The sequence below is a fragment of the Schistocerca nitens genome, chromosome 6, assembly GCF_023898315.1.
Source record: "Schistocerca nitens isolate TAMUIC-IGC-003100 chromosome 6, iqSchNite1.1, whole genome shotgun sequence".
In the NCBI taxonomy this organism is placed as follows: domain Eukaryota; kingdom Metazoa; phylum Arthropoda; class Insecta; order Orthoptera; family Acrididae; genus Schistocerca; species Schistocerca nitens.
In genome coordinates this window covers 6,085,874-6,098,555 of record NC_064619.1, presented here as the reverse complement: position 1 = coordinate 6,098,555, position 12,682 = coordinate 6,085,874, and the positions used below count along the sequence as shown (strand labels likewise).

General features: G+C 44.0%; 1 protein-coding gene across 1 annotated transcript in view; it reads left to right on the top strand.

Moving 5' to 3' along the window:
- Positions 1–12,682, top strand: part of LOC126262659 (uncharacterized) — an 846,834-nt gene that overhangs the window by 808,030 nt on the left and 26,122 nt on the right. The window contains exon 4 of the mRNA XM_049959428.1: positions 9,298–9,333. Within this exon, the coding sequence (XP_049815385.1) occupies positions 9,298–9,333 (36 nt within the window). The remainder of the gene's footprint in view (positions 1–9,297; positions 9,334–12,682) is intronic.

Below are 12,682 nucleotides of genomic sequence, written 5' to 3'. Positions count from 1 at the left end.
CCGATTTTCGCTTCGGCTTCTCGCAGTGTTGACACGTTTCCCGTTACAACGAGATTTCACTTTTCGTTACCTCAAGTTCACTGCTGCCGTTCAGTGTATATACAGGGTGGTCCATTGATCGTGACCGGGCCAAATATCTCACGAAATAAGCGTCAAACGAAAAAACTACAAAGAACGAAACTTGTCTAGCTCCAAGTGGGAAACCAGGCGCCGCTATGGTTGGCCCGCTAGATGGCGCTGCCATAGGTCAAACGGATATCAACTGCGTTTTTTTAAAATAGGAACCCCCATTTTTATTACATAATCGTGTAGTACGGAAAGAAATATGAATGTTTAGTTGAACCACGTTTTTCGCTTTGTGATAGATGGCCCTGTAATAGTCACAAACATATGGCTCACAATTTTAGACGAACAGTGCCAACAGGTAGGATTTTTAAATTAAAATACAGAACAATTTATTTCGGTTGTTCCAGTTTGATACGTGTACCTTTGTGAACTTATCATTTTTCAGAACGCATGCTGTTACAGCGTCATTACCTGTAAATACCACATTAATGCAATAAATGCTCAAAATGATGTCCATCAACCTCAATGCATTTGGCAACACGTGTAACGACATTCCCCTCAACAGCGAGTAGTTCGCCTTCCGTAATGTTCGCACATGCATTGACAATGCGCTGACGCATGTTGTCAGCCTTTGTCGGTGGATCAAGATAGCAAATATCCTTCAACTTTCCCCACAGAAAGAAATCCTCCGACGTCAGATCTGGTCAACGTGCGGGCCATGGTATCCTGCTTCGACGACCAATGCACCTGTCATGAAATATGCTATTCAATACCGCTTCAACCGCACCCGAGCTATGTGCCCCACATCCATCATGTTGGAAGTACATCGCCTTTCTGTCATGCAGTGAAACGTGTTGTAGTAACATCGGTAGAACATTACATAGGAAATCAGCATACATTGCACCATTTAGATTACCATCGATAAAGTGGGACCGGCCGGAATGGCCGAGTCGTTCTAGCCGCTACAGTCTGCAACCGCGCGACCGCTACGGTCGCAGGTTCGAATCCTGCCTCGGGCATGCATGTGTGTGATGTCCTTAGGTTAGTTAGGTTTAAATAGTTCTAGGGGACTGATGACCTGAGAAGTTAAGTCCCATAGTGCTCAGAGCCATTTGAACCATTTGATAAAATGGGGGCCAATTATCCTTCCTCCCATAATGCCGCACCATACATTAACCCGCCAAGGTCGCTGATGTTCCACTTGTCGCAGCCATCGTGGATTTTCCGTTGCCCAATAGTGCATATTATGCCGGTTTACTTACCACTGTTGGTGAATGAGCTTCGTCACTAAATAGAACGCGTGCAAAAAATCTGTCATCGTCCCGTAATTTCTCTTGTGCCCAGTGGCAGAACTGTACACGACGTTCAAAGTCGTCGCCATGCATTCCTGGTGCATAGAAATATGGTACGGGTGCAATCGATGTTGATGTAGCATTGTCAACACCGACGTTTTTGAGATTCCCTATTCTCGCGCAATCTGTCTGCTACTGATGTGCGGATTAGCCGCGATAGCAGCTAAAACATCTACTTGGGCATCACCATTTGTTGCAGGTCGTGGTTGACATTTCACACGTCGCTGAACACTTCCTAGCCGGCGAACGGTCCGGACACTTGGATGATATTGTCCAGGATACCGAGCACCATACATACCACACGCCCGTTTGGCATTTTGATCAGAATAGCCATATAGGCTAACCGTTTTGCGCCTATACTTTCACATTTCAAAAACTAACCTACTGCCCGGAGAAAATAAGCAGCAATGCCTTGCTCTTGCCACATGCACTTGGAGGTACTAACCAACCTAAAAGCATAATACTCCTAATAATTACAAATATCAGTCTGCAGATGAAGTAAACACTTACGTAAAGTTGTTCAGTACATCGTCCTCAGTCACTAATACAAATATCTACACTTGTACTCGTTACGGCCTGTATACATAACCATCCATTGTCTAATATCAGCTAATTTTATGTAAGAGGCGGTATGGTACATTTGTGATTGCACTGCTCACCATCGACGTGTTTTTCTCTGGTGTCCAAAATTAAAGGCTTTGTGTCTAATTCACGATATAATCATGTGTCCGTAGGATGGTGTTCTGTACGAAAGATGGCACTCCGGTCAACGTCTACCAGATTCTTTGCCGTGGAGGGCAATGGAAAGCATGGAAGCTGGACAGTCGCAAACTGACGTGGCCCGATGGCTTAATGTGAATCGTTCTGTTGCTTCTCGGATGTGGCGACAGTGTATAGAGACCGGAACTGTATCCCAAAGACCAGGGCAGGGCCGACCGCGTGTGACATCACAAAGAGATTATCGTTATTTGTTTGTAAGGGCACTACGGTACCGCCTTGGTACTGCACGGTAACTGGCGTTTGACCTCTCAGTATCCACTGGACGTGTTGTATCCAGGTGAAGGCTTCGTCAGAATGGCCTTTACTGTCGGAGATCAGCTGTATGTATACCTCTAACGCGTCTTCACAGAAGCGAACGTCAAGAGAGGAGTCGTCAACATGCCGCCTGGACGGTCGAACACTGGACCAACGTCCTTTTCACGAATGAGTCCCGATTTGGTCAGGAGTGTCATTCTCGGAGGGAACGTGCAACGTGATTTCGGGAGCCAAACATTGTCGAATTGGGGCATCCCTAGCGGTTAGGCCAGGGACTTTGTTGACCACTCGAACATTTCTTTATGAAATTGTACGGGTGAATAGAACAGATTTAACTGCTGTCACGTATCGTAACGAGATTTTGGGACCTCCTGTGCGGTTTTCGTGACCTGCTGTGGGCCCAGATTTCGTATTGATGGATGCTCGACCGTATAGCGCGTTGGTGGTCGATGTTTTCTTGTAAACGGAAGATACTGTACGCATGGCGTAGCCTCCCGACTCTCCGGGTTTTAATCCTATAGAGCTTGTCTGGGATGCACTAGGGGGAGGGACTGCACACGTCACCATCCACCGACCAGTCTGCAACTCTGCGGGAACAATGGATGCTGTTGCCTCAAAACGAGATTGATGACATCATTCACAGCATGAACCGTTGCTGTAATGCCTGTATTGCTGCCAGGGGTAGTCACAACTCCATACTGAGCACATGGACGAGTTGTGGGAATGTAGGCGCAAATCCGTTAAGTTGAAAAAAAAAACGAAGAGCATCTTTTTCTACTGTTATGCATGTTGCATGCAGTTGTTTACGTTCTATATTCTTTTCACTGTTTCTACTTTACTATCACCTGTTTATACTATGTCGGTGCAAAATAAACGCAACCTTGCAAAGTTTCCGTTTGTCGGTTTAATTTTATGTAGAACTCCACTGACAAACTTTCTCAGGGTGTCCAGGGATGCCAACTGGGTCTTCTGGTATGAGGGACAACAGTCTCCAGCGGTCTGTTACAGAGCTATTACATTTCTTTTGGTTTCTTGCCCCAGATAACTTCGTATCTGTGTTGCAATAGTGCTGATCAGTGAAACTGTCGACGGTGTGTACTGTCTGTCTTCTTTGGAAAGAAACTTGTTCCGTCCTCTCTCGGTACTTGCTGCTGATGACAGTAATGCGCACTTCAGTGTACGCCCTCAAGCTTGCGTTCAGCACTGTTCGATTATGTCTCAGGTTGGTTTTTCCGGCAATGTTGGCTGTACGACAACAGTGATACAGAGCATTAGGGATGGATTTAGTAATGAAGAGTAGGCCACGTGCATGGATTCACCGAATGCAGTGGAAGCGTGGCAGAACAACCACCATTGACATGATGGTATTTTCCCAGAAACAAAGGTGATTGCGGTAAACTCTCCGTCAGAACAGGCCGCGGAAGGCCCAACGGTACCGACAGACCGCCGTCTCATCCTCAACCGGTAGGCGCTTTGGATGCGTGTGCGGAGGGGAAAGTGGTCACCTAACCGCTCTCCCGGCCGTTGTCAGCTTTCGTGACCGGAGCCGCTACATCACGAGGGCGGAGGGCACCCCGCTTGCCAATAGGGATCGGCAGACCCTGGCGGTCACCCATTCAAGTGTTAGCCATGGCCGACAGCGCTTAACTTGGGTGATGTGACAGGAACACGTGTTAGCACTACGGCTAGGCCGTTGGCTCATTGGAGTAACAAACCCAATAAATCGTGATACTAGCCTGCCACGAACCGGTGGAGGAAGTGGGTCCCTTATACCAAAATACTCAGAAAGTATACCAGAACAATCTTTGAAAGTTTGTCGGTGAATTTCCGGTTCACCCTGTATATGTTTCAATAGGTTCCATGAATATCGTTTTTGGTGGTTTAGTAAATTTATTTCGTTTCACAGCATCTTCTCTTGTGCCCTAGACGCGTAGACGCTGACAAAACGGTATCTATTAGTAGTGTGTGCTCTGACGTCTAGTGTTGTTCGTGTCGTTTAGCGACGCGATCAGGGTAAAATGCAAAAGAAGAGACGCAAGTTGCAGACTCTTCATGTGGCGTTGCTATTTGGTTAGGTTGTTAGTTCCACCTTTTACAAACAGTGGGCACACTGTTTCACTGTGACGCGGAACGCTAAATTTACCTGGTTAGTCATGAGGCTACGCAATTACATTTTCTATCTATCTGCTTTTTCAAAGCTGTAGATGAAATGCCACATTTATTTAGGTGTATTCTTTATTTGTTACCACATCGTGGTAAGATTGAGCAAGTTGTTACGCTCATTGAACTGTGATCACATTTTAACAAAAAGCTTCTTTATTAAGCCTCCTACATTATTTTCTGGAATTGCTGAGCTTGTTTTGCACAAGCGATCGCATAGTGCTAAAGAGTAATGTTATCTGTTACGTGCTCTTATACTTAATTATACAGACTGACAATTTCCCCAGTTAGCGTTGAGAGAAGTGGCATTCAGAATAGATACGGTTCTAATCCTCGCACGGGTATTCAGATGTAGATTTCACCTGGTTTTCATAGATCAATTAAAGCAGATGCTGCGATAGCTGTCTTGAGAAAGACATCGTCGATTCCCCTTTCCTCTGTCTTCTCTCCGAGCTTGTGCTCCCGTCTGTAATAATATCATCGTCGACAGGACGTTAAATATCTAGTCTTCCTAGTTTTCCCTTCGCAGCAGTAGCAAAATACATCCACATCATTACTACCGTCTTCGCAAAACACACAAAAAAAAAATCGTAGGATGGTTAGGAAACGAAGTCTCTATTTCCTGAAAACCAACACGTTTTGCCTAATAACGTCATTTGGCGCGGGGCCAGCTCAGTTTCGTAACTAGCATATAGCGCGGTATGTTTATCTAAGACCGGGACCCGTGACAGGATTCGGGGACGCGGACAATGTTTTAATTTATGGCTTCCGTGGCGAGGCGGCTTAGCCAAGGCACACTGAGACACTGTGTTGTGTAACTTTGGCGTGCGTGTGTGTGAGTGAGTGATGTTTTGCAGGGACAGAGGACAGGCAGAAACAGCTGTAAGTACGATGGCGGAGAAAACGGATGTGGCAGTAAAAGCGCTGCAGCGGTTTGTAGAAGACGTCGTAGGAGATTTAATAAATAGTTTGGAAAGATAGGGTGTTAGCAGTTACATGACGTTACATCTGAGTTGTAAAGAAATGGAGAGACGAAACTAGCAAACTTTTCAAACGTGAGTAAACAGTAAGACGAGATTCCTCTAAAATGAACCCGGTCTGGGACACGTGGGACAATGTCGGGGGTCAGATTCGAACCCACAACTTACCGCGCCGTATTTTACTGGAACCGCGTGACCTGTGCGTAAACATCGTATACGTTCGGGATTCACTAACGACTCGTCGAACCCATACCAAACACATTCGTTGCTGTGTTGCATTTCAAAGGTGGAACAACATGCTGTTAATCAGATGGTTATAATGTTCTGGCTCGTCAGTAGATACGAAGCTTATTCAGAAAGTAAAGTCCGATTCGGAGCGAAATGGAAACCACTGTGAAAATCCGATGGAACTTTGCACAGATGTGTCGGGCAGTGTCTTGAGTGTACCTGTCGATAGCTTCACGTCATGCTTTTCAGTTTAGAGCGCCAAGTGGCCACGTAGAAATGCCTATAACAACAGTGTGTCCCACCAAGTATGTGGATCTGGTGAGAGATTTCGCCTGAAGCTATGCGGCCCACATAACGTAAATGTCATGCGTTTCTTTCTTCAAGACAATTTTCAGCCGCATTCTGCAGCGGCAATGAAGATGCTCCTGCAGCGTTTTCGATGGGAAGTGTTTGATCACCTACAATACAACCCTTAATTGGCTCTTTCCGTTGTTTATCTGTGCTCACATGAACTGCTGGCTACGAAGACAACATTTTGGCACAGACAACCAGACCAGCGTAGAGAATTGGCGGAAAGCACGGACAGCTGCTTTCTGTGACGAGGGTATTGGAAAGTTTGTACAACACCACGCCAAATGCCTAAGTCGGAGGGGCGACTGTTTAGAGAGGTAGCTGGAAGGTGTGGCTAACTGTTGAGAATAAAAAAATTTTGATTTTCGCTGTGGTTTTCATTTCGCGACAGAATTGACCTTAGTTTCCGAACAGCCCTCGTAAACGTCCAGCATTGTAACTTATGCAAGTAGCTTTGCTATCGTTTTTAACGTACTTTTTCAGTGCCAGATAACAAGTGACATATAATAACTGAAGCGAAATGTAGTATAAGGCAGACAACTGGCTACATACAGCAAAGGAAATACTCATCCGTGTGACTATGAGAATGTGACTCCTACGCACCCGTTGTGGATGAAAATGGGGCTGCAAGAAAATCAAATCGTAGCACAAAACAGTCTCTCATTCAAGTGATTTGTTTGGTCTCAAACGTAAAAGATGGTGCCAATGTACTGTGCAGTAGTAGGAACTAACTTTGTGGTATCTGTGACCTTACAGTCACTACTGGAACGTAAGTATTACACATCTTGCTTTTTACGAGGCTAACTTTAGCTATGATGCCACCCAGGTATCATTCGTGGAGCATGTAAATGTGAGACAGTAAATAAGTAAACCATGGTGTGCTGGTGAATTGGTTGTGATGGCTTCTTTCAGTAATAATCAGTAGATTTATCATACGTGAGATTTATCATCTGTTACCCACACTTATTTTGTTGCAGTTATACTACTTGCGAAGCGTTTATTTTTAAGCTCATCCATTACGGAAATTTTAGAACCCTGTAACCAATCATCTCTGAGCAAAATAGGCCTACGCCAAATGTTTTTGTCAAGATCTTTGTTACAAGCAACAGTTGTATAGCAAAGTTGTATGGCAAAGTTTCGCTGTCACAGTGAAAATAAATACAGATTGTGTAGAAGCGTGTGAATTTATGTACCAACTGGCCATCAAAATGGAAGCAGACAGATGGACACTAACGAAAAAAGCCGCCCATACTGTCGCAGTAAGTAAAAATCTGAATGTTCGATCCATATCGAGAGACAAACAACGGTCATGACGATGTATTAAAGCGTGTTCCATCTTCTTGTCACAGAGCCAGCAACCAGCATTATGCTAGAGATAGTGATGTAACTTCCAGAAAAACATCTGAAGATGAACCTGAAAAGGTTCGAAAATCGGTTAATGGAATAATAAAAAACTATTCAAAAAAGTGACTGGTTGCAGTTTGATGTATTTACATGGCTTTATTTTTATTTTGCATGAACAACTCGCTTTGGGATATGTGACTTTATACGACAGTTCTGGTTCTTACAATACGACGTAAAGAAGCAGTACTCCATTTCATAGTTAAATAAATTAGAAGAGCTATAGGAAACTGCACCGAAAACAGGTTACAGGAGAGACATTACGTATGAGGGAGATAAATCGAGTACGACGTGCCACCATTTCATTGCCAGCGTTGATGCAAGAGAGTTAAGAAATAATGGATGACGGTCTGATTTTTGTCTTACATTTTTCGCGAACAACGAGATGTGTTACTGTAAATGGTTCAAATGGATCTGAGCACTATGGGACTTAACATCTATGGTCATCAGTCCCCTAGAACTTAGAACTACTTAAACCGAACTAACCTAAGGACAGCACACAACACCCAGTCATCACGAGGCAGAGAAAATCCCTGACCCCGCCGGGAATCGAACCCGGGAAGTTACTGTAAATAGAAATAATCGAATGAGGTTTGTTACACGAGTAAACGTTCCTCATGATTTTCTGAGTTTCGTTTAGTTTTATACAATTATACCTTTAGTAGTATAATTTTCACTGCCGTATATACTCATTTCGTGATTTAACTGGTGCAGAAACTATAGGCACTGCAGAAACCGCGTATGCCGCACATAGCGTGTGGTGTTCATCCATCGATGTCATTCAGAACGTCACTGCAGGATGTAATGTCTTCGAAAGACAGTAAGCAATGCTCAACTGTTCCCCATACTGTTTATCAGCTCGTACATTATGTCCCCAGTTCGTAGACCAGAGCTCTATGATATTTAGCAGTGATCGGTTGGCAAAACTCATTTTGCCAAGAGAGAATTCCTGTCGTGCCCAATCGAGTTTAATTCTGGAGAAAAAGTTCGCACGGTGTCCTCATGTTACAGATACTTGTTCAGCGTAGATTTCTTGATATGAGCTTAGGGTTGAGGCATTCATGGCAAACGAGGGGATATTTGGTGCTGTTTTTCTGCTTCTAACTCTCGACTTACGTTGCTACACATCTAACGATCGAGGTAGCTATACTTATAGCCACCCGGATCGTCAGATGGAGAGGTGTGAATCGTACTGATGGTGTTTGTTGACGATACGCTTCATCTCGGTTTGAGCTTTTAAGTTGGTTGGGGTGAAATTCTTACGGACAGGTGCTGAGTGTTCAGCCGTGGAGAAACAGAAATAAACGCTTGCGTATGAACATCATCTGTGTGCAAATCAGAAGTGCGACAATACTAAACACATACTTAATCCTTTTCTCATTGAAATGGTCCTGGAAGACAATCTGATATCGTTATAGAAGACGGGGAATTGAACTTAACTCCTCTCGAATACCAGATAAGTGTTTGACCACTCAAAAATTACTTACAACCGTAAATTTTTCCATCGGTCAATGCGTTGCTAGATTCCTGGAGGGGGTGATATTAAAAACGTCTCCTGCACTCCTTGCATCGAAGCAAGACGCTAATACATTCTAGGGTTTCGAGCCATAAAGTCCACATTTCCTTGTTTTGTAATTCCTGTTATTTATTTATTTCTATGTATATCAATGGTATTGCGAGCCTGTATTATTTGTGGTACCAATTAATTCTATATTATGTTTCAGGAGTCTTCGCCTACTTTGACGCTCATCTCGTCAAAGGTAAGTTCCTTGACAGATTGGCCTTTCTCCTTTTGAACTCTTTAAATGAACGTTCTTGCTCTTTCTGTCTCACTTTTCGCGTGCGTGTAATGCGTGAATGTACTTCCGCAAGAATGTCATTCCCTGCACTCAACCACTCGGCCACGCTTGCTCTGGCCTTGAGAGAAATTATAATGTATATACTGTATTACTTTCCTTGGCACTAGTAGGATGATGTCACGCAAGCATGCTCAAGTGACTAGATATTCCCAGATGTCTTGCCTGAAAAATATTCGGAGGAATCAATTTGTTGAAAATTTATTATAGACGGGGATGTGAAAACGCAGGCATTAGTTTGATCACATGAATTTTACAGCTTGAGGTTATTTTTAAGCTATCTTTATTTTTACTAACTATGAATGTAACTGTCACAAACAAATTAACGTACATGTTATAAGAATGTACACAAATTCGATTGATCGAACAGCTTTATATGGAAAATATAGCATGCAACCAGAAACTTTTAACACGCTATGTTTGTCTTTTCCATACATACACATCAACAAAAGTTTTTCATCATCCCTTCTCGTCTTAATTCATGCCACAGAAAACAGACATTGGCTCTGAGGCATGCGTAAAAATTCATTTGCAATGTGTCCGGATCACCAAATCAAAGAAACAAACATTCGTGTAAGGACAGAATCGTCTGTTTGCCATGTGAGTTTTTCACAGTACTGCTGAGCAACGTCAGTAAGTGGTGGAACGACCCCTTGCTTGGATGCAGGCTTGAATTCGACGTGGCATTCCGTAGATAACGTCATCAAGCCATGACTGGTCAAACTGTCACACACTTCAACGGCGATTCTGAGTAAGGTGCGCAGAGCACTTGGCCGTTGGCGACATCCTAAAATCGGTCCTACGCCTGTTCGACTGGATGCATGTCCGGGGAACAGGCAGACCACTCCATTCTGGTGATTCTAGTGTGCTGAGGGAACGTGTACGTGAAAACAGAGCAACGAGCACACGATTTATCATCCATGAAGATGAAAGTGTCAGAAAAACGTTGAAGATACTGTCCCGCTCTTGGTTGCATAATCTCGTCCCTGTAACCCAGTGCAGTGAGACTGCCTCAACAACCACGAGAGTTTTACGATAGCGGCATGTACCTTCACTTCACCACCGTCTTGTTCCACATGGGACGCCGTGTTCGAGGCGTTTGATACTCTCGAGTTGTCTCCAAACATATTGTCTGTTGTTATGAGGGCACAACGGTTTCGCCCGTAAGAAACATCCGACGCCAGTCCCGAGGCGTCCATTCTGCATTATTTCTTGTCCATCTGTAGCGGCGTCCAAAGTGTTGTGGTGTACGATGTGGTGCTCACCACGGTCGTCTGAAATGCAGATTCTCATCATGCAATCGTCTCTTAAGAGTTTTCTGCGATGCATGATGTCCTGTAGTCTCTTCGAACCCCGTATTCAATTCAGGAGCAGTCTTACTACGGTGCCTTAGATTCAAAAATGGTAGATATCGATCATCCCGTGCACCTGTCGAACGTGGACGGCTTGTGCGGTGTTAAGTCCGCAACACTACTTGTGGACTGGCACCCACTTCGTGTCCGCATCACACCGCTTAGACTTCGGTGCACACGTCGAGCAACTTCATCAAAATGTTCAAATGTGTGTGAAATCCTAAGTGACCAAACTGCTTAGGTCATCGGTCCCTAGATTTACACACTACTTAAAATAACTTATCCTAAGAGCAACGCACACAGTCATGCCCGAGGGAGGAGTCGAACTTACGGTAGGAGGGACCGCGCAGTCCGTGGCATGACGCCTCGAACCTCGCTGCCACTCCGCGCGGCAGCAGCTTCTTCAGTCGAGAACCCTTCTGCTCGTAACGTGACGATACGGATCCGGTAACTGGTAGCGGCTGTCCTTCACGGCATCATGGATGTTTTCTCTTCCATAGATGTCTCTACTGCGCCCGTAATAAAGCGCTAATGCTGCAGTCCATTACAGCGTGGCGCTCTACCCACAGGTAGCGCTCATGGTAACAGTGTGTATGTGTACAAACAACTTCAGGGGTTACCCTCCGATCGGTAAAGTAATAGTGAGAATAGCAACACATCTGCACGAGATATCGGGGCGATGCAAAACTTTTGTTGATGTTTGTATTGTACATTATGGCTTTCGCAGTCCCTTGGGTTCCCATATTGATTCACCTTTTTCAGTTCGTTAACACACCTCTCACTTTGAGCGTTATCAAATACTGTAGCTAGAGATTGTAGCATTTGGTACTTCAGTGATGGACTTACCAACTTGTTATAGATACAATGCTGTATGATTTCTAAATCAGACACTCTACAATAATCCATATCATAAGTGACTTACTTCTCCGCTCACAACTGCTAAAAATGTTAACAAACTGTGAAATAATCTAAAAATGTATGGGAGACGAGAATGCGTTGTAATATCTAAGTGAGTGTAAGATAAACTAAGTGTTTATTCGTTTACATTTACCGACGATGCTGACAAAGTATGAATGAAACTGATGATCGTATACAGAGCTTTAGTGAGTCTATTACGATCTTCCTTACTACATTTAAAACATTTAAGTAAATCTAACATGTTAGGGTAAAGGGCCATGTGTTACATGTATTATGCGTTGCACAATAAATTAGTTTCCTTTGTTGTCAGAGTAATGAATGAAATGCAGACTACTATAATCATTGTACATGACGCTTACTCGCTACTCCACCTACAGTATGTTACCTCGAACTGTACGAGAAGGGAGACAAGTACGAGAAAAGCGCTTCGAAATGAATACTGCAATTTTGCACGGTTGCAGAAATGACGTGACGACCGTAGGTAAAAGCGAACAGTGTCATAACCGTATAAACAAAAATTAACATTTGCGCGTTTTATTTCGGAGATTCTTAAGTGCAAGAAGTGCTAAATTAATTATCCGGAGATCAGGAACGGTAATTCATAGAGAATGATTTAAGAAAGTGTAGAGGGATGTCGTAGTTGAGGGAATAGCGGGAAGTATACTAGTTTGCGTGAATCTGAACACTATTTGCGCATGTGTGATGAAATTATATGCAGTTGTATGTTGAATAAACACAAATTATGTTAACAGCATAATCGTTCGAAGTATTTATTTTCTCCACGGGTTGATTTTGATGCGCACATTTTGGTTCTGATCCAAGTCTTGCGACGGAGCCAGCTCGTCCCTTGACCGAAGAACCGTTGGCCTTTAGGGCTACACGCACAAGTCCTCCGGCGTACAAGCAACACGTTGGCGGGGTCACGACCTCCCTACATCTCGCAGCAACTAAACGCAGCGCAGCTGCACACAGCGGCTTTTCGT